This window comes from Balaenoptera borealis, assembly GCF_965194805.1.
Source record: "Balaenoptera borealis genome assembly, chromosome: 10".
NCBI lineage: Eukaryota > Metazoa > Chordata > Mammalia > Artiodactyla > Balaenopteridae > Balaenoptera > Balaenoptera borealis.
In genome coordinates, this window is record NC_138874.1 from 93,838,787 (window position 1) to 93,861,575 (window position 22,789).

General features: G+C 37.3%; 2 protein-coding genes across 18 annotated transcripts in view; one reads left to right on the top strand and one right to left on the bottom strand.

Moving 5' to 3' along the window:
* Nucleotides 1-1,157: 1,157 nt before the first annotated feature.
* Nucleotides 1,158-4,990, top strand: SFR1 (SWI5 dependent homologous recombination repair protein 1). Of its 6 annotated transcripts, none has more exons than XM_082408488.1 (5): nucleotides 1,182-1,255; nucleotides 1,539-1,577; nucleotides 2,122-2,237; nucleotides 2,848-3,258; nucleotides 4,312-4,990. In XM_082408488.1, exons 3-5 carry the CDS (start codon nucleotides 2,142-2,144, stop codon nucleotides 4,498-4,500), a joined length of 696 nt encoding a protein of 231 aa, XP_082264614.1. In that variant the 5' UTR covers nucleotides 1,182-1,255; nucleotides 1,539-1,577; nucleotides 2,122-2,141; the 3' UTR covers nucleotides 4,501-4,990. The 6 variants fall into 6 exon arrangements, with proteins under 6 accessions (XP_082264616.1, XP_082264614.1, XP_082264617.1 ...); XM_082408486.1 differs by having other exon boundaries at nucleotides 1,249-1,292; XM_082408489.1 differs by lacking the exon at nucleotides 1,182-1,255 and adding an exon at nucleotides 1,278-1,347.
* Nucleotides 4,991-5,089: 99 nt separating this feature from the next.
* Nucleotides 5,090-22,789, bottom strand: part of CFAP43 (cilia and flagella associated protein 43) — a 116,471-nt gene continuing 98,771 nt past the window's right edge. For 8 of the 12 annotated variants that reach the window (XM_082408220.1, XM_082408226.1, XM_082408227.1 and 5 more), the window contains 9 exons: nucleotides 22,435-22,521; nucleotides 21,660-21,748; nucleotides 19,830-20,043; nucleotides 18,614-18,726; nucleotides 17,210-17,369; nucleotides 12,492-12,656; nucleotides 10,614-10,694; nucleotides 9,272-9,425; nucleotides 5,090-9,085 (listed from right to left, as the gene is read on the bottom strand). In XM_082408220.1, coding sequence (XP_082264346.1) covers nucleotides 8,919-9,085; nucleotides 9,272-9,425; nucleotides 10,614-10,694; nucleotides 12,492-12,656; nucleotides 17,210-17,369; nucleotides 18,614-18,726; nucleotides 19,830-20,043; nucleotides 21,660-21,748; nucleotides 22,435-22,521 — 1,230 coding nt within the window. In that variant the 3' untranslated portion in view covers nucleotides 5,090-8,918. The other 4 variants (XM_082408222.1, XM_082408228.1, XM_082408229.1 and 1 more) reach the window with 4 other exon arrangements.

Genomic DNA, 22,789 nt, shown 5'->3' on the forward strand with positions numbered 1-22,789 from the left:
TAGACTGAGGATGCCGCTGCCCAGTATTCAGCCAGGGCCCTAATCACCCCAATTCTGGACCAACCCAATCTTATTAAGTGATTGTTCTGCTTCCTGTGTTGCACCACAACAGATTTCCTTGGGCTACATTTTCTCTCAGATTTGACAAGATTCGAAGCCAAGCTAAGAAATCTAACTTTTGAGGTAGATCCGGCAGAAAACCCGTGGCGGGACCGCAGAGTTTGCGGCAGCGAAGGCTACAAAAGAGCTCAACTGCGAGCGCCGGGGCTCTCAGAGAGACTGCTAACGTGTTTGACTGTCAACAGGCCATTGAACCCCGCGCTGCTCTTTCGTGATCTCTGCCTTTGGAGTTTACAAGCTGTAAATTTAACACACAGCCCGCCCCGCGGCTCTGGGTCCCGGGGAGTCTGAGGAAAGGCCTTTGCTGGGGGGAGCGCGGAGAAGGGACTGACGGGAGCCAGGAGAACGGGAGGGGCATTCTCAGGCGTCCTTCACAAACACACAAAAACAAGGAAGCAGGAAGGGAAGGCGATGCAAGGAGAGAGGAGGGAGGGGAAGCCGTGAATAAAAGCGCGCCCCGGGCTTCCCTGGTGGCGCAGTGGTTGAGAATCTGCCTGCCAATGCAGGGGACACGGGTTCGAGCCCTGGTCTGGGAAAATCCCACATGCCGCGGAGCAACTAAGCCCGTGCGCCACAACTACTGAGCCTGCGCGTCTGGAGCCTGTGCTCCGCAACAAGAGAGGCCGCGATAGTGAGAGGCCCGCGCACCGCGATGAAGAGTGGCGCCCGCTTGCCGCAACTAGAGAAAGCCCTCGCACAGAAACGAAGACCCAACACAGCCAAAAATAAATAAATAAATAAATAAATTTAAAAATAGAGCAATAAAGTCATCAATTAAAAAAAAAAAAAAAGGCGCGCCCCTCCAGTGATCGGTTACTGTTTTAAGCTCATTCCGGAAAGCGCCCGGCTGCTGCTAAAGCTTGCGGCCGCGCGCGCCTAGTCCCCCAGCTCTCGGGCGCTGGGCGGAGCAGAGCAGCGCGCCTCTGTCAACCTGGCCAATCACGCTTTTCGGCCCCTCCCGCGCGGCCTCGCCCCGCCCCCTCGCGGAGGCTCACGGCCGCGCGCGCGCAGTCCCGCCTCTCCGGGCGCAGGGCTAAGTGGAGCTGCGCGCGTCAGTCAAACTGGCCAATCGCGCGTCTCTTCCGCCTCCCGCGCGGCCCCGCCTCTGAGACTCCCGGTTGCCGGCAGCAGCTGGGTTAGTTCTCTGCGCTCTCCGGGGATGGCGGAGGGAGGTAGCGTGCTGGGCGTGGAGTGGGCGTCTGAGAACTGGACTTCTTCGGGGATTGGGTGGGGAGTCGAGTAGCGCTCCCTTTCCGCGGTCAGGGAACCTCTCAGCTCCACCTCAGGCCTGGGGTCTCTCGAGGGCTCGCGTGTGCTTGCTGTAGTGGCGGGAGGGGAGGGAGGACTCCCTGTGGTATTTTTCCCGGTAAAGTTGATGGCCTTTGTTTGAGAAGCAAACTTCGGTCTCTCCTTTTCAGGGTCTCTTCGCTGCTTAATCGAAAACGATGCAGACAGGAGTAAGTTTATCTGTGCTTGGGCTCCTTATTCCTCAGGCCTGGAGTGTCATTAGTTTTAGGCACACAGCCTTTAGGATTTAGGGTAGCGTGACAGGTCTGATTATGTTTTTTTGAGTCAGGATTTCAGTTACATTTCTTTTCATCGTGAAGCTGGCGTAATGAAATTAAAGAATTCCTGACTATCCAAAGTTGTTATCCAACCCCCCCCCCCAATATGGCAGATTTTGAGGATTTTATCAGATTTTATCCATCAATAAAAACAAATGTGGAGTTGTTCATATGAGATGCTAGCTAGTTAACTTGTCCTGAAAAAAACTAGTAGTCACCATAATGACCAACACAATCCGATTTAGGAAAGTAAATGAAAAACTGCAAAAAAAAAAAAAAAGCAAGAATGAATCACAACTAAGTGAAAGAAGGAAGCTGGCTGGCTTACTTGATGATGTTATGTAAAACAATAAAAAATTCTTTTATAAAAATTGAGGAATATATAGAGGTGTGGGTTAATTTGATTTCCGTTTTGTGATTATTTTTTGTTTTTTAGAAGTAAAGCAAGATTTCAAGATGGAAAGTCCATCAGACTCAGCTGTGGCGTTACCTAGCACTCCACAGGCTGGGGCCAATACACCATCTCCCCGTACAAGCAGTTCAGGAAAACAAGTATGAAAATCTTAGTTCTTTCAGTGGATCTATTCTGTATTTCTAAGTATTGTGGCAATGGTGGTTTCAAGTCTACTGAACATTGTCAGTTAACGTAATGTGTAAATTAGTAAGTAAAAATTTTCTTAACATAATTTTAGGTCTTTCCCCTTAGATAATGTATTGGACCTTCCCCTCAAATTTTCATCTTGACCCAATTATTTCCATTTAGTTTCAGTTCAAGTTATTACAGCATTCCAAACAGGAAGTTTGAATCTGACATCATGAAGGTCTTTGGGGGAAAGATCTAGGTCGTTTCCTTAATTTGTAACTCTGAAGCACCTAACCATGTCAGGCTTGGGACAATTGCTGAACAAATGTTTGTGATTACTGAGATAAGTGTTTCAGCACCGTTTTAGAAGGGTGCCGGCTCTGCTAATATAAAAAGGGATTAAAACTTAGTGGAGCTTACAGGAATTAAAGATATTTTGTGATGGTTACTTTAGATATATGGAGACAGAAAGTCATAAAGTGGTGTCTGCCATAGAAACGTAAGGTCTTGATTTCTAGTAGATTTATTCATATCAAGAATGTTTTTCTTAACATGATTAACGTTTGATGCCTTTTTCAGCCTATGAGTGCAACCCTTAGGGAACGATTAAGGAAAACTAGATTTTCATTCAATTCCTGTTACGGTGTGGTAAAACGACTTAAAGTAGAGAGTGAAGAAAATGATCAGACCTTTTCAGAGAAACCAGCACCATCAACAGAAGAAAACTGTTTGGAATTTCAAGAAAATTTTAAACACACAGACAGTGAATTTGAAGAAAGTACATATTTGAAAAATACCTTCAAGAATATCAATGCATGTGCATCTAAATCACTTGATTCTGAGTCATGCAGTGATCTCCGGAATGACTTTATGAATGAGAATCTTCCCAAACATGGATTAAACAAAGAAAAAGCAAAATTGGTGAAGCAGATTCAGGAGAAAGAAGACCTTCTTCGGAGGCTAAAACTAGTCAAAATGTATAGATCAAAGGTGAGAAGAATTTCAGAACCATTGCCTAATTTTTTTTATTTTTAGATAAATGGTAGGAAAGTATTTCAAAAAGAAAAGTTTATTTTAGCATAATAAGAAATAAGCCAAGTATCCAGAAACCTGGCTTCCAAAAACTTTAACTCAAATATGTCATAGATTTAGAGTAGAGCAGTAGAGGCCTCTAAACACCAGGTGTAACTTTTAAAAGTCCCAGCCCTTATTTAATATGCAGTTGAAGCTTTCTCTCTAGTTTCCAGCCCACAGCAGTATTAGACGCTTCAAATGTTAGCTGCAAGTGGCAATGAGAACAGAAGCAACAGCGACAGTGAATGAGAAAAAAAGCTAAAAATGGGCCACAGAGTACAATGAGAAGTATTTTTAGTAATGATCTTTTGTTATTCAATTATTTGTAACAAATTATTAAAATGTTCCGAGCATTTTCTTTAAGAAAACAACAAATATATATTAGGTTTTAGATTTCAACCCAGATAAGGTTGAAGAAAATAGAATTTGGGCACTTGGAAGAAGATGACCCTTACTTACCTGGATCATTCATGTATATTGCAATTGCTCCTTCTTCTGCAGCAATGTGTAATAGATGATGGAATACTGTATCTTATTTGCTCTCTTGAATTTTTAGGACTTCTCTAAATATAACTACTTGAGTTTCATGAGATAGTGACATGGAAAAATATTAATTTGAATATCATTTTTTAAAGTACAGCTGTGGTAGAAAAAGTAGATTTTTTTTTTTAACCCATATTGTTGCTTCTTTACATAGTTTTGCCCTATTTAATGATTCGATTTTTCCCTGAGGGTAAGGATAGCCCAGAGCTTCTACCAAACAAAACAGCCATAGAACTCAATTTGAGTGATAGTTACTTAAAACCATCCTACTTTTTTCCTGGGTAGAAGTCCCATTCATGTCCAAATGTGTTACCCTTTAAACCTACTACTCATCGACTGATTTGACAACTTTCATTAAGTAAGTTAGGATGACTATCTAGTTATTGACATACATTTGTGTCTTTTTTTTTTTTTTTTCTGTTTCAGAATGACCTGTCTCAGTTACAGATGTTAATAAAGAAGTGGAGAAGCTGTAGCCAGCTGTTGCTTTATGAGCTGCAGTCAGCTATGTCTGAGAACAAGAAACTAAGCCTTACTCAGCTGATAGACCACTATGGGTTAGATGATAAATTGCTACACTATAACAGAAATGAAGAAGAATTTATAGGTGTTTAATTTATAATTTTTTTCTCCAGAATGTCTTTGTGGATGACAATGTAATTAAAAGATATTTATACATTTTACAGGGAAGATGTAAACCATTAGGGCTTAGAGAAAGGTATCCTGGTGAACCTGGATCAATTTAGGGCCTCTGTTATATAAGTATAAACTAGGTTCTAAAATGAAAATTTAGTGTTTTGAATAAATTTGCCAAAGAAAACTTGACAGTTAAAGAAAGGTGAAAACAATTTTAAAAATTAAGTCATGATTAAAAAAATAATTTGGACAACTGTGGAAGTGAGTTTTAATACATTGTTTTATTTATTGTGGTAAAAGTTTTATTTTAAATGTTAAGAAACAGTCCATCTAGTGAATGTCTAAACCTAAACTTGTCTGAAAATGCCTGCCTCTCCTAAGTTTATGCTTCTCCTTTGTTTCCACCCATTTACCACATATTTCCATCTGGATGGTCTAGCAGGTAATTAAACTTGTATGTTCAAAATTACATTAGTTCCTGTCTCTTCAAATTTGTTACGTGTATTCCTCATCTCAGTTAGTGAAGTGATCATCTGTTTCCCATAAAACCACATGTCCTCATCGCCCACTTCAAGGCATCACAGCATACAGGGCCTTTTACATTCATCTACCTTTCTAGTTTTATCTGTGAAATAGGTAAAAGCTAGCGTATCTACTCCATTAACAGTGACTCCTCAGCCAGAAACCCACCTTCACTGGGTTGGGGTTCTGGCTGCCACGTTGTACGTTATCTGTCATCCTGGCCATAGACGGACGTATGACCCAAGCATCCCAGTCCTTGAGAATTCGAAATTGAGCTCAAGAAAAGAAAGCCCCTCTCTTTTTGTAGCTGGAGCTGTTGTATGTGAACTTGAAAGCAGAAAAGCTGGTGTGCTTAAGTGTGCCCTTACAGAGAAAGGCAGAGATGACAGAACTTTTTGGGTCAGTGGCTTCTTGGTTCTGGTTTCCAGTCTCTTGGGTCCTTTTAAGGGCTGAGACAGCTTTACTTAGTTGTGTTTTTTTTTTCCCCCAATCTTAAAAAAAAAGTACTTCCCTACTACTTGGTAAACAGCCACTACCCTAAGCTTCCCCCCTCCACGCCCAACTGCTCCTTACTTTCAGCCCATTCCTTCCCCGTGATCCAACAGACTATTAATGTTGGCATATCAAGACCCTGATCTTGCATGCATTCTAATTGTTAATGCCCGTGCCAGTAACCTACCCCTGACCCCGGCCCTAATTCTTGCCTTCTAGACACTGCCATTGTCATTGGCTTCTGTGAACACAAGAGGACTGGCCCAGCCCTCACATGGGCCTTCCCTGGCTCTGGGATTCCCAGATGGGCATCCCTGGGAAGCTGTGCTGACCAGCCTCCATTGCTTCTTGCTGCTCAGCCAGAGGTCCTAAATGTGGCAGGAGAAGTAGTTTCCCTGGTGATGGTGCCAGCATTTGACTGCAGCTGCCCACTGCTGACTAGCACATCCCCTGGAGTCACCCTTACATGTCCATTTGGGGGAACTACAGCATCAGTGGGACTCTGGTTTTGGGAGAGTTGGGGAGCAGTTGGTGGTATAGCAATGGGGATTTCTAAGGCATTGGCTAGGTGCTGAGGGCTCCAACAGCTCAGTGGGCACTTCTACAAGAGGAGGTGGGTCATGGAGTATGGATGGGGCTTATGGGAGAGTTTGGGGCCTAGGGATGCCCATGAAGCAGTCCCCTTTTTAATAATTTCTATTGAATTTCACCTCCATTTAATAGGATATATTTATTAAGAACTACTGAATAAGAATTATTTTTATTCATTAAAATGAAAGCTAACACTTAGCACTTGCTTTGTGCCAGTTTTAAAAGTATGTTAACTCATTTGAGTTTTACAATTATCAACATCCCAATTTTAAAGATGAGGAAATTTTAAGATTAAGTAGTTATTTAGTGACAGTCAGAATTTGAACCCAAGCAACCCAGCAACAGAGCTCATAACCGTGTTATGTTTGACCCAATTAATTATATATATTACTACTTGATAATATAGATAATATTTTAAAGGGCTATAAAAATACAAATATAATTGCTCTTAGTTCAGCAGAAGCTGAGAGGAATCAGTACCATGAACATATCAAGAGAGAGGACTGCGTTCCATGACCCATGTGCCCTTCCAAAGCACCTGCCAATACCCCCAAAGCAGAAGATGCCTCTTGTTGAAAGTGCTGCTACTAGAATACAGCTTGGGGGCAAGAGGCTCTTGCTAACCTCCACTCTATTTATGCCTCAAAGCTGAGGCATTCAAGCAAGGAGCATTGCCAGAATCACTCAGGGTAGACACTAAGAAACAGAAACGACACAGGCTGTTAAGACCCGGGAATCCACAGAGCACTGTCCAGTGAAATTTGTGGCCTTGCCTTAGTAGCAAATGGAGGCTCCAGCAGCTAATTTAGGTGACATGGAAATATTACCAATAGGCACTACCCTGCTTAATCAGCCAAATCGACTACTTCAGGAATCATTCTAGGTCTAAGGGGGGGAGTTGTCAAAATGATGTTGGTTCTATTTTCCTTACCATTCTCACCACTGATCACTATACAGGTGATCAATTATGGTACTATCCTGGCAATTTCTAAATAGAAGGTTTTAAAACTTCTAATTTTTTTTTTCTAAACAGAATGTTTTATAATTGCTCTCTTGCTTTACCTACACCAGTGTACATTGGATATGGTGTTACGAATTAAACTTAATATTTAATTCACAAATTGCAGAACATTGAGACATTGACACCCTTTGGAGATTGTGGTTAATGATCCCAATGGTATTACCTTGAAATGCACCAGTCCATAGGCTATGGAAAGGCAAAGCAATTTTCTGAACAGTTAATCTTCTCATTACTTATTTATCATCATCTACATGAATAAAGTGATAAACTATTTCATGGAAATGTAAGAATTCTGATCACCAAATTCTTTTGTGTGTGTCTGTGTTTCTCCACACCAAGCAATTCTCAAAACACCATCTGGATGTCCTACAATTCAACTCAATTCTGACACATCTATCTGGAGATAGCATCAGATTCTACGAGTTAAGGGCTCAGTCCCACAAGACCACCCTCCACTTCAGATGCCATTTGAAAACACAGATTGTTACCTGTGCTTCTGACCGGCTGGCAATAAATCAGAGGTTCCCAAGATTCCCTCCTTCCTTGGGTTCAGTTAATTTGCTAGAGTGGCTCACAGAACTCAGAGAAACATTTTATTTATCAGATTACCATTTTATTATAAAAGGATCTAACTCAGGAACCTCAGGATGGAAGAGATGCATAAGGCAAGTTATGGTGAAAAGCTCAGAGCTTGCTTGCTCTCTCTGGGCACACTCTCCAAACCTTGTCCTTCTGGGCTTTTATGGAGACCTCATTACATAGGCACGATTGATTAAATCATTGGTCATTGGTGATCAATTCAACTTCCAGCCCCTTTACCCTTCCTAGAGGTGGGGGTGGGGGGGTGGGGGTGGGTAAGGGTGGGGGGTGGATGGGAGGTTGGGACACAGGGTTGGTTCTCCTGGCAAACAGCCCCCATCCTTAGGTGCAATCCCAAAGTCACCTCATTAACATAACAAGACACCTGTACCTCTCTCATCACTCAGGAAATTCCAAGGGTTTTAGGATCTCTGTGCCAGGAATGGTGTCGAAGACCAAATATATATATTTCTTATTATAAATCACAATATCACAAAATGAGAAAATGCTTTTTTCTGTTTACTAAACTCAATCGTGTGGGGCACAAAATTAAGTTCTGTTGCAATAAATATGAAGTATAGATGATTATGTCATGTTTATGTAGAACATTTATGTAGAAGAAAATATGTTGTAATTTACAAATGATTTAGGGCTTGGTAAAAGTAAACAATTCACCTTGTTCCCATTGGTAGGACAGGGAATAATCTTAAACATTCTATTAATTTTTTTTCTGATGATAGAGAAATGCTTACTGAAGAAAATGGGAAATATAGAAAAGTATAAAAGATAAAAATCATTCATAATCTCATAACATTCCTGGTAATTTTATAAAATTAGAAATACCAGTAGTGGCTAAAAATAATATTTTGTCTTTAAGACTTTCTATACTACTACTGTGAAAATAATTTTTGATCAAATTAAGACTTAATAAAATAGATCTTGAATATATTCTGAGTTAAAATCTTGTTCATTCTTGAATAAAAGTCATTCATGTTATTTTAGACATTTATTCATGCAGGACAAACATTTTTACAACGACTAAGGCTAAAATCAAACAATTTGCTATTAAAAATATGCCACTAAAAGGAGACTCTACTTAAATTTCCTTATATAAGAGAAACAGAAATCATTTTAACCAAATGAAATTATTTTTAAAATGACTGATTTGGTCTTATGTTTCCCACCAGCATTTTTACATTTGAACGAGAGCAGGAAATGTTTTCATCCTTAATCTTTCAACTTCAGCCTGTAGTATTGAAATCTGCTCAGCTTGTTCTTTTGAAATTTTTGTTAATTTTTGGTGTTGCATCATGTTTTCATATCGTTCTTTGGCAATCTTTTCACAAGTCAGTGTAGACCCTATCCCAGGAATGAAGAAGAAGGAATTATTTGGATTATTATCTATACTTTTAAATACAGAAACAGCACTCAGAATCAATTAAACATATGGAACAAATACTGGTAGCTTTATAACCACTGTACAGATTTTAGGAATTATGATCACTTTTAAAGAAACTGACAGTTGATTGAAGAAAAAAATCTTACCCACTGCATTACAGATGTCTTTTCTCTCTGAGACAGCCACCAGTTCTTCTCGTAAATTGCAGCTTAGGTTATAATTTGCTACATCTTTTTGATTGCTGCACCTTCTCAGTTTTTTAAGCAGCTTTTTGCAGTTTTCCACATTCTTTTTGTGGGTCTGAAATTTTTGTTCCCATGACACCCCACAGAAATAATTTTGAAAAAAATATATTTTATAAAGACATTATTCTTAAAATTTAAATACATTGTCATCATTAAGACATCTTACCATCATATCCCTAGTACCTAGCATAATGCCTGCACATAGTAGGTACTTAAATTATTTGTTGAAAGATAGAATGGTATGTTAATACACATTTTAGAAAAAAATTTGTATGTTCTTAGAAATGAGAGAAGATTTTAAAAACACATAGCCTTGAGATTACTTTGTTCCATATATGTTCAACACTCAAAACTGAGCATTGTTAGGCAATTAGGGTAAAACAAAGCCTTTACAATGCAAAGGAAAGACTATCAGCACTTCTACTACATAAATCATAACCTAATGTGAAACAGGAAATTTACCTACACTCTGATATCTCCCAAGGGGTTAATTCAAATGTTAAAAGAAGTGCTTCACAACCTAAATGACTGACAGATGAATGGATGAAGAAGATGGGGTACATACATACAATGGAATATTACTCAGCCATTAAAAAGAATGAAATAATGCCATTTGCAGCAACATGGATGGACCTGGAGATTATCATACTAAGTGAAGTAAGTCAGACAGAGAAAGATAAATATAATATGATATCGCTTATAGGTGGAATCTTAAAAAAATGATACAAATGAACTTATTTACAAAACAGAAACAGACTCACAGACTTAGAGAACAAACTTATGGTTACTGGGGGAAGGGAGAGAGGGATAGATTGGGAGGTTGGGATTGACATATACACACTGCTATATTTAAGATAGATAAGCAACAAGGACCTACTGTATAGCACAGGGAACTCTGCTCAGTATTCTGCAATAACCTAAATGGGAAAAGAACTTGAAAAAGAATAGATACATGTATGTGTATAACTGAATCACTTTGCTGTACACCTGAAACTAACACAACACTGTTCATCAACTATACTCCAATATAAAATAAAAATTAAAAAAAAAGAAGTGCTTCAGGCTACCACATTGGTTACAGTTGCAAAGACACTATTTAGAGACCTCTAATTACATCCTGAATATCAGTATAAATGACCAAGATTTTGGTAGGTTCTATTGAATTCATGATTTGCAAACTATTACTTTGTTCAAATCATTCACAACTACTGGAATTATAATGATTAGTATCCTTGAGACCTACCTTATCTAAAACAGCAATGGTTTGCTCCATTATTCCAATCTGAATGGCAATCAGAGTCTCATAGTTTGGTTCATTTAGGTACTTTAAGAGGAAAAAAAAAACCCACAATGTATGTAAGGATATTTTTCTCTATTTCTTTCAGTAGATAATTTTATAAAGATTATCTTAGTTTTGAAAGTTACTGTTTCTCATAAAAATTATCTATCCAAGTTAGGATTGATTTGACTTTAGTGTCATGCTATTTACTTATACTTGGCTATTGATACATTCATCTATATACTAATAGTTACAAATGCCTAGAGTTTATTTTCTCATTCATTCATTCACTTATTCAACTCACCAAATATTTATTGTGCCTCATTTGAGAGTGTCTCATTAAGTCTCATATTAACAATGTCCCAGTTAAAGATACTGAGGGAGATAACAAAGATAGATAACATGACAGAGCCTTCAAGAAAAAGAGAACATGTAGTATGATTAGTTGCCAGAATGTATGTAAGGTGACATGCAAATTAAAAGGTGGTTTGAGTTGGGCTATTGTTTCTCTGAACTGGGGAAATCAAAAGGCTTTATGGATGAGGTGGCATTTAAACCAGACCTTGAAAAATAGATAGATTAGGGATGTGAAAAAAAAATGCGGAAAAATATTGCAGGTAGAAGAGCCAGTATAAGCAAAGGCACAGAGGTAGAATCCTAGAAAATAAAATCAGTTTGGTTTGAGAATACTGATGCGTAAGAGGAACAGTGGGAATGAATTTCAAAAGATAGTTTGAAGGACACCGAACGCCACTTAAGGATTTGAGAATTCATGTGCCAGGTAAGAAGAGGAACTTTAAAATATTTGAGCAGAGTAGTAATGTTATTAGACCTGAAGAGGAATGTGACAGCAGTATACAGTATAATTAGAAAGAGAAAAACGCAAGGTCAAGAGACTAGTTAGGAGATTACTATAAAATACTCTAAACCATTGAAAAGGAAGGACTGAAGCAAGGTAAAGGCAGTGGGCATAGAGAATGAGGGAGTAAATGGATAAACTAGTCAAGACTTGGAAGACAAGGGAAAGAGAGGAATCAAAGAGGACAACAACTTTAACCCTGAGTGAATGGCTGAAAGAACAGAAATAAGCAAAATAAGAAGAGGAGCTGTTGGGAGGTGGGAAATACAGAAATAGAGCTTGAGAAAGGTCAGGTTCAGAGAGCTTAGATTGGAATTCGAATTTAATTGGAATCCAGAAAGCTTGGATGAGTCTTTTAGCAGTGATCATGAAAGGCAGAAAAAGAGAAATCATCAAAGGAGAGGGCATGGAAAGAAACACAGAGCTAAGGGCAGAATCTTAAAAATAGCTATACTTAAGAGAAACAAAAGAGAAATGGGGAAAAGAGGCAGAGTGGTCTGACATGTCGGAAGAAATACAGGAGAAAACAGGGATGATTAAAGCCAAAACAATGGGCAATTAAGAATGGAGATGGATGGACTTCCCTGGCGGTCCAGTGGTTAACACTCCGTGCTTCCACTGCAGGTTCGATCCCTGGTCAGGGAACTAAGATCTCACATGCCACGCGGCCAAAAAAAAAAAAGAAGATGGACAAATGCTACAGGGATGGTTATGACTGGGAAAGGGACCACTAGATTTGACAATTAGGAAATTCTTGGTGAACTGCAAGACAGAACTATACTACTGAATGGGTCACAAAGAACCAGAGGCAGCAAATGTAAACTACCAGAAGAAACAGACAGAATTCATAGTCACATTATGAACTACTTCTGGCATAGAACATGCTTGATGTCACAGAGGCTTCTTATTAAATACTGGTTGATTGAATGAATAAATTAATGAATGAAATTAAAATTATATCGTGGGGGGCAGGGAGAACTTACCTTTTGACGATCTCTTGAAAAAAACAGCATCTGAATATCCCAAGCCTTCTGATTTAGATCTTCCATTTCCATCTCCATTTTCTTATGTTCCCACTCGATCTGAAATATTCCTTTGTGGATTTCTTTACTTTCCATCATGCTAGCAACTTTCTTTTGTCCTTGAGTCTTAAAGAAAAAGTACATTCCGATATTCATGTAATATGATTCTGCATACAGAATACAGAATATTTGAAGCTGAATGCTTTTCTTAGAAAACACTTGGAATGCAGAGATAATTCTATCCTCTTTTTTAAAATGTAGCAGATATTAAAAAATTACTTCATGGGCACAATCTGATCACTATAAAGCATGATAGTTACTAAACAGAAGGGATTATAAGATACATTTGAATGGCATAGCCAATTTACTTTATGTCAGTGATTAGGCAGGAACTCCTCTTGCCATCACCAATCTACCAATCTGTATGCATTTATACCCCTAGTCTGCCCTGCTTCTTGACACTATAGATAAAGGATTGTAATTTAATGCAGCTAGGCACAGCAGTATCTTTTTGGAAGCTAGTGGAAAAGCAAAAATATTCAATGGGTTAAATATGATATTTAAACACCTAGATGTTTTGTACTTCATTTCAAATTGCATACATGAAGTTCAGGAATATTTTCATGGAGTTGTTTTCCCAGATTGCTAACAGTGAAACTACTATGTCTCTAAAATAAATTTGTATGTGAGTTCCATCAGTTAATGTTTTATATTTTTCCTCCCTTCTCCTTCAAGAACTTAGCTTTTTCAAGTTCATGCCACTAGACTATACCAACTGCTACTCTTTTTAAAAATTATTTTCATCTTTTGGTCACTGCTTGGACTCAGTTCCTTGAATTTCCCACTTTCAATGGTCTTTTCTCTATCTTGCTCAGCCACCCAGCTCCCATGATCATACCCTTGATCTTGTCATCACCAGCTCCAAAATCTTAAGGTCAAGTATTTCTCTGGAGCAGTATTTCCCAAATGTGGGAAATATTGCCCCATCAGGGGACAGTCAACTATGTTTGAGGATATTTTTGGCTGATGTAACTGTTGGGGGGCATTGCTACTGGCATCCAGTGGGTAGAGGCCAGGGAGGCTGCTAAACTTCACACAATACACAGGACATCTCTCCCTAACAAATAATCATCCAGCTCAAAATGTCAGTAGTGCTGAGGTTGAGAAACACTTCTGTCGAACTACCACATCTCCCCTCTCCTTTCCTTTCAGTCAACTTTGTCATAAGATTTATTTATAGTCCCGGTCTCAACTTCCTCACTTCATATTGTTTCTTCAGCCATCACCAACTGAGCTCCTGCCCCAACCCTCCACTGAGACTGCTCTTGTCAAGTAATTGACATAGTGCATGGTTCTCTCCTCCTTGGAACTGTTTCTCTCATGGTTTCTAGGTTTCCTTCTATCTCACTGGCAGCTCCTTCTCAGTCTCCTCACTTAACTCCTTCTCTGCTAGATCTTTCAGAGTTGGACTTCGGGTGTTGGCCCAAATGCCCTCCTCCTATCTACCCACTTCCTACGTGGTCTCAAGCAATCTCGTGGCATAAATTATCTCTATGCAGATATCTATATGTAATAATCCATATGTAGTTAAATATATGTGATCTACATATAGAACACTCCTAAATATATATCTCAACCCTGAATTCTGACTATTAGATATTTCCACTGGGGTGTTCTATAGGTATCTCAAATTTAACAAAAGCCAACATTCTTCATCCTATGTCCCCAGCCAAGGCTACATCTCCCCAGTCTTTCTCATGTCAGTGAATGACACCATCACCTTCTCAGTTGCTCCAAAGCCAAAATATTAAGAATTATTCTTGATCCCTCTCTTTACCTGACCCTTCACATTCAGTCCATCAACAAATCTGATGATTGTTGCTTCTACTCTAACAACAAAAATGGAAGGAGAATTTAAAACTTCCTGAGATAAACAAAAACTGAGGGAGCCCATCGTTACTAGACTGCTCTACAAGAATTGCTAAAGGGAGTCCTTCAAGCTGAAATAAAAAGCAAGTAGATAGTAACTCAAAGCCAGAAGAACTAAATTAAAAAAAAAAAAACTAAATAAAAAATGTAACTACATAGGTAAATATAAAAGCCAGTATTCTTGTATTTTGGTTTGTAAGTACTCTACTTTTCCTGTGTAGTTTAAAAGAAAAATGCATAAAATAATGATTAAAAATCTATGTTAATGGACACATAGTATATAAAGATGTAATTCATGATAATAATAACATACTGGCGGAGAAACAGAGCTCCGTGGAAGCAGAGATTTGCATACTACTGAAACTAAGTTGGTGTTAATTTGAACTAGTCTGTTAAAAAATTAAGATGTCAATTATAATTTCCAGGGGTAACCACTAAGAAAGCATATGGAAAAGGAAATGTATAGGGAAAAGGAAAAGAGAAGGGGATCAGAATGGTTCTCTGCAAAAAAACCCAATTATATACTAAAGAAAGCAATAGGGAGGGACTGAACAACCAAAAAATATGATATGTAGAAAACAAATACCAAAATGGCAGCAGTAAGTTCTTCTTTACCAGTAATTATGTTCAATGTAAATGCATTAAAGCCTACAATTAAAAGGCAAAGATAGACACAATGGATTTAAAAAAGATCCAGTAATATTCTGTCTAGAAGAGACTCACTTTAGATCCAATGACACAAGTAGCTTAAAGGTGAAAGGATGGAAAGATATCTTCCATGCAAACTGTAACCAAAAAACAGCTGGAATAGTTACACTAACATCAGACAAAATAAACTTTAACACAAAAATTGTCTTTTATATGCTGATAGAAGGCCAATCCTTCAAGAAGATATAACAATTATAAACATATATGCACCTAAAAACAGCTTCAAAATATATGAAGCAAAAATTGACAGAATTGACGGAGAAATAGACATTTTAATAACAATAATTGGAGACTTCAATATCTTACTTTCACTAATGGATAGAACAAGTACATAGATCAATATAGAAATAGAGGATTTGAACACTATAAATTAATTAGACATAAGAGACATATACAGAATTCATCACTCAATAACAGCAGAATACACATTATTTGCAAGTGCAAATGGAACATTCTCAAATACAGATCACATGTTAGGCCATAAAATGAATCCTAATACATTTTAAAAGATGGAAATCATACAAAGTATCTGCTCTGACCACAAGGGAATGAAACTAGAAATCAATAACAGAAAGAAAACTCGAATATTTACAAATATGTGGAAATTCAACCCCACATTATTAAATAATCAGTGAGGTCAAAAAAGAAATAACAAGGGATATTAGAAAACACTTTGAAATGAATGTAAGTGAAAACGTAACATACCAGAACTTATACAAATCCTTCTCAAACACTTAACAAAAAATTGAAAAGGAGGGAATATTTCCAAACGTTTTATGAGGCCAACATTACCCTGTTTGATTATCAAAGCCAGACAAAGACACCACAAGAAGAGAAAATTACAGGTCAATATCCTTGATGAACATAGATGCCAAAATCATGAACAAAATATTAGCAAACCAAAGTCAACAGTACATTAAAAGGATCTCACACACACACACACACACACACACACACACACACACACTCCTAGACATATGTTCAAACTGCTGAAAACCAAAGATAAAGAGAAAAATCTCAAAGGCAGACACATTATTTTAAGAGGAACAAGGATTAAAAAAATATAGTAGGCATCTTGTCAGAAGTTCCGTAAGCCAGAAGAAGAGGAACACCTTTAAAGTGAAAAGAATGAGAGGGAGAAAGAAAGAATCTGTCAATCCAGGGAACCCAGCAAAATATCTTTCAATAATAGAGGTGAATCAATTTCAGACAAGGAAAAACAGAGAGAATTTATTACCAACAGACTTGCAATTCAGTTGTTAAAAGAAGTTTTTTAAGCAGAAGGTATATATAATACAAGACAGAAACTTCAATCTATACAAAGAAAGATCTCTTGAAATAGTGAAATTGAAGGGGAACAGAAAATGCTTTTTTCTTATTTTCATCACTCTAAAAGATAACTATCTACAGGAACAATAATAACAATATATTGTGGGTTAAGAGCATTTATAAAAGTAATATGTATAGCAACATTAGCACATAATTCCCAAATAGCACAAAATCCTCAAATATTTGGAAATTAAATAACACACTTCTAAATAACCCATAGTAACTTCTAATAGGAAGTTACAAGGGAAACTAGATAATATTTTAAATGGAAAGAAAATAAAAATACAAAATATCAAAATTTGCAGAATGCAGCTAAAATAGTGCTTAGAAGGCAACTTACAACATTAAATGTTTATATCAGAAAACAAGCAAGGTCTGAAATCAATTCTCTAAGCTTATGAAACTTATCATTAGGTGAGGAGATTGACTCTAACAAAATAATAGCATGTATATTAGAACGAACACTTAACTCCGTGGTCCTGAACTTCTTTTACCTTAGAATTATCTGGCAAGCTTTTAAAAAATATCCATGCTTAGGGGTGGGGTCTGGACACATTTGTAAACTTGTTCAGGTGATTCTAATGTAGAGCCAGAGTTAGCAACCACTGGTTCAACTGAATGAAAATGATTTACCACAGAAATGGGAGAATATGAAAAATATTTGGTACAGCGGGTGATATGTTGGTTTTTTCTCCTTAAAGCATGATAATTACCCGAATCACAGAATTCAAGTCTTCAATTATGTTCTTGTTGATGAGGATTGCATCAGAATAATCCAGCAGTAACTGGAAATTCTCCAGTTCTACTTGCCCTTGTTTAAGGAGGATTTGGATTGTCAAATTCAACTGGAATTTCACTTTGTCTTCCTGTAATCTAAATTGAAAAAGACTTTAAAGTAAGTAGTTGTAATACATTTATATTCCAAATTTCATCTATCATCTGATATATAAATTTGATAAAATATATCTGATATAAAAATTGAATATAAAATTCAAAATTGATTTTCCTTAAGTTGAAGGAAAACATGCTGGAGATTAATGTGGAAAATATTTTCCCAATGACAAGCTTTCCTAGAGGTCTCTATGGTACCTCTTCTTACTGATGTGGAATTACACTTGGGCCGCTCAAAGAATGGTATGGACAGAAACACATTCATAAAGTTTTACTTCATGATTAAGAAAAGATTAATATGGTTTCGAATGTAAGTGGAAAAAATAGAGATGTTACCAAATAACAAATCTGTTAAAGTTCTGACTTTATGTATCGATCTCTGATATTATATTAACAATGTTTAATCTGCATGCTACTTATCAAATCTATTTTTAGGTAATTCATATTCCTACTCATCACCTAGATCTGAAAATGATGTTTAATGATGAATTTGGGAACATCAGAGAAGTATTTATCAATGTGGCTGTAAATATGGCCAAAAGTGAAGCAAGGACTTAAAACAGTATCCCAATTACTACGGAAAATACAACAAGCTCCCCTGAAGAAAAAATATTAGCTGCTTAGGCATCCACATGGAAATTTCTTGGATATCTGCTTAATTTTCCACACAGTTTGCTTGTGTGGCTTGAGCTTAAAAGTACTTACCAGCAGAAACATGTTCTTTGTATTTTCATGTGGAAGGAGATTAAAATAAAAGATTTTCCCCAAATTTGCCTATTTGATTAAGTCACAGGAATGTGAGGTATAGTATAGGGAATATAGTCAATAAAATTGTCATAACTTTGTGTGATGATACATGGTAACGACTTATCATGGAGATCATTGAGTAATGTATAGGAATATCAAATCACTATGTTGCGCATCTGAAACTAATTTTGTAAGTCAATTATGCTTCAAATTTTAAAAAAGGGAAAAAAAGAAATTGAAGAGTAAAAAAAACTTGACCATTTGCAGTAAGAACAGTGGAGCATGTAGGCAAATTTCATTCTGAAATAAGGTCTTATGTAACAAAATGCACTTTCTCAAAGAGAAGTTATAAAGCCATGAATATAGGTAAGCCAGTGCCAGCTGTAAACCAGTGAGTCAGCATTCTCTCCCCATGATAACACAGCCTAATTTAGCCCTAGATTTTGAATAAATGAACATGAATGAAAGGTTCAAATTACAGGATGAGCTCATGGAACACTTTTTCAATTTCATGTTGCACCTTCTCATCATCCTCAGTTCTCCTCTGGAGGAAAGCCACCATTTCTATTAAGCCAGCTGCTTTCTGCTTTACCTGAAGAAACCAAACCACCAACATCTCAGAACATACGGAGCTTTAGAAATAAAAGCAAACTAATTTTAAAGAACTTTAAAAAATATACGTCTTTTAACTTTGTTACAAAACCTTAACAAGTCCAACTTTCTAAGAAATAAACAAAAATTTAAATCCTGCTATTATGTAATATAAGAAACCCAAAACTTAACATGGTACATCCCATGAATAATTAGAAAAGTATCAAATTTGCTTCTCACTGAAAGACAATATGCAAGCAACTAGAATTTTTCTTATATCTTATCATCTTAGATAAAGTTTTACAATCATAGATACTTTAACAAGAATATGACAGCCTGACGCATGCGGCACAATTTAGGTCATCTGGCGGCAGGGCCAGGGGGCAAGGTGTGGTCAAGAAGCAGCAAGAGGAAGGAGTCTCTTCCCAATTAAACACACTCTCCAGTTGCTACCCTTTGTGACATTAACAAAATATTCTAGCAAAACTATAAAGCTGATTCTGGTGAAATATAATTCTAATCTATGCAAAAAGGGATGAGGACTACTCAGGACCAGAGCAGACAGGAGAAGTTGTATCTACAACAGTGTTGTCCAAGAGAAATGTCATGTGAGCCATCAATGCAAGCCACATATGTAATTTTAAATTTTGTAGGAGCCACATTATACAAGTGAAATGATACAGATGAAATTAATTTTATTATCTTATTTAATACAATATATCCAAAACATTATCATTTCAACCTGTAAGGAATATAAAAAATATTAAGACATTTTCCATTCTTTTTTTCATGCTAAGTCTTCTAAATCTGTGTGTATTTTCCAATCACAGCATGTCTCAATTAGGACTGTCCACATTTATTTCAAGTAAAAAATAACCCCGTGTGGCTAGTGGCCATCAATTTGGGCCTACAAGTACTTAGCCCTCAATAGGACTGAGGTTAATATTTTATTTCTTTATCAGTATTATTAATATTACTAACTATTACCCTAGTGGGAAAACCTAAATAACTAGCTTTTCTAGAAGCACTGACCACCATAAACTATATATTTGATACTAGTACACTAAATGAAATGAAATAAAATAATAAAATGTTATTATATACTTTCTGTTCATTTTCCACTTTTGCTCGTCTGGTCATGCAGAAATGTTCCCAGACGGAGGGGTCTAAGCCTTCTGGCATGTTATTAATACTGTCCAAGTCATCCATGGCTTTCATTAACTGGGCAAAGGCATCCTTATTCAATTTCCCAGATCCTGGTCGCTCTCCAAAAGGCACAAGACTGGTCGTATCTGAGTGCACTTTTTGTTTGTGAATCCTGGTGTAACCAATAAAAGCCCATCAACCTTTCACATTCTCACATACAAAAAAAATCACTGTTAAATTAATGTAACCCTTAGCAGAGGTCTGACACTGCATGACAGTTTCCTGTGGCTAATGGGTGGATTACCCTAAAGAGAAAAGCACCCACTTGGACCTTCTTCCATCCTCTCTGGATCCCCAGACATGACCTCGGCTGGACTATAGATGTCCCCAATTGCTGTCAGCACTGACAGCTTTACCTGCACTAGAAAATGTCTCCCTTCTGGGCATTTTAAGCAGGTAAGTAAATGCCTGAGGGAAGCGTGGATGTCCCCTGGTTCTGCCCCATACATCCTCTGCTGGTATCCTTGTTGCAGGTGAGTAGCCTGGAAAATGTTCAGATATATGTGCAACTGGAGAAGTGCCTCTTTTTATCTACATTAATGGATGAGTTTTGTTTCCCTGGCCTGCGGCTGGGAAGAGAAGGGTACAGAGATTTGTACCAGGCACTCATTCTCAAGTTGCTTTACAATTCGCCGTGAAGTTACTATTGTAATCCTCTTTTTCTAGATGAAGGAAGTGAGGCTCTGAGAGAAGTGACTGGCCGAGGCCACAGGTCTGATAGATGTGGAGTTAGGATTTAAAGCTAATTCTGTTGGACAATAGAGTTTATGCTTTTTCCACTGCTGCCTCCCAGTATATGGGAGGTCTCACTTCTTTCTTCACAGGCTTATGTAACTCACTCCTTTAAAAATAGGGAAACAAAGACATAAGGCTTGTTCTAGGCTGAATTCCTCAGGTTGCATGTAACCTGTCAAAGGTGAGGGAATGAGTTTGCATCTCAGACACAAATGAGCCTGTATCTTTGTGACAAACTCCATGATTCCTATATTATGTCTGATTAAAAATTATGGAAATCTGAATTGATAAAAATTTGGAAATCTGTGAAATGTAATTCTAATGCTACTCTCGGTATAAAAATCAGATATTTTAGAACTCTTCTGATAATGGTTATTTTCAATCATTTATACTGGCATTTTTCAAACTTTGTCTTGAACACAAATCACATGAGATGCTCTGAGGAAAGGGTGTTTGTGGTCGAATAAGTCTGGAAAACATTTCCTACTCTATTTCTTATATTTGGGGATGCAAAGGCTACAAAAAGTTCTGAAATGTTCTTCAGTAAAGAAAATCTTTTAACCTTGTCTTTTTCAACCCAGTATTTCCTTAAACTTATTTTGTCCTGGAAGACTTTTATGTGTAATTCCAATTCATACTGGAAGGGACTCATACTTGCTGGAACACATCTTGGGAAAAACAGTTTATAAATCTGTCTGCCATTTGTGTCTTACGAGGAACTACTTTCATGTATAAAATAGAACCTATAATAGCACTATGATTACCTAGATACTTAACTATTTTTAAATAGTAAAAAGAAATCCTTAGTCTTCATTGCCTACTGTAAGATATAAGAATGATCTTTAACAAACTGAGTTATGATCAAGACACTTGAACATTTTCACATAAAAGATGTTACACTGAATATTACGAACTAATTGGGAGAAAAAGCTGACATCTAATAACGCTTACAAATTTTTTTCTCAAAAACATGATAGCAAAGAGGAAACAAACCTTGGTCGGCGTTTAAAAAGTTTGTAGAGTATATCCACCTGATGACTGGGAATTTCAGAAAATTCCTTTTTAAAGCTGCGATCTAGAACCTAAGGGAAAACATATCATTGACAGGATTGCAACTTTGTTCCGAAGGTTTTATTTGTTGACAATACTCTTTAAAATATAGGTTGTATCACTTTGATTTTAAAAATCCATGAAAACTTGGTTTATAAACTTGTTAGAGGGTGACCACTCACTGTGCAAGGATTTAACAAAGATTTACTTTGAACAAGAAGCACCTCAGTAAATTTAAAACATTATTTCATATAAGAGGTCTTAGAAATCATTCAGAACTGAAGTTTCACAAAATGATATTTACCTGTAAAACATGCAAGTTACCTCTATTTTATTCCATTCCATTCTATTCTATTCTTCTGTTTGCTTTTCTATCCTATTCTTTTCCATTATAAATCTGCTGGTCATAGCCTACTAAATTGATTTCATAGCCAACTAATGGGGCTTGCAACCTGAAGTTCAAAAAGCTCCAAAGTCTAGATGAGCTCTCTCTTTTTCGTACAAGAGAAAGCTTAAACGAGAGAAGTTTACAAAAATTTATTTTACACAGTGATTTTTAGAAATACACAGTGGCATAGAATGAAGTACACCCGTAATTGTGAATTACAGTAGGAGAAAAATCTATGAGGAAATTAAATTATATCCCCCTTAATCTTCCCCAAATCCAGGCAGCAGCAATTCTATTGCATTAGCGAGTGGGTGAGACAACAGCTCTCACTTTGTCTTCCGCCAGTAAGTTGTCATAGTGTTCCTTGTACATATCGAGGTCTTCTCTAGATTTCCGGATGGCCTCTGTAGTCTGGCTCTATAATAACATCGGGAACAGAAGATTGGAACCGGAGATTTTTCAGGATAAACAAAAATACTGGGGATACTGAAAAGAACAAGGAATTCCCTAGTACAAGATAAATGTGAAGTGAAGTATCGATTACAGATAACATTCACAGAAGAAAGTAAACTGACTGGAGGCTGAAAGGACAAACATCCACTCACCTGTTTCGAAGGGTAGCCAGCTCTGTATGTGAGTGTGTAAGTGACTAGGGAGCACACTACACTCTTGGCAGGGCAGTATG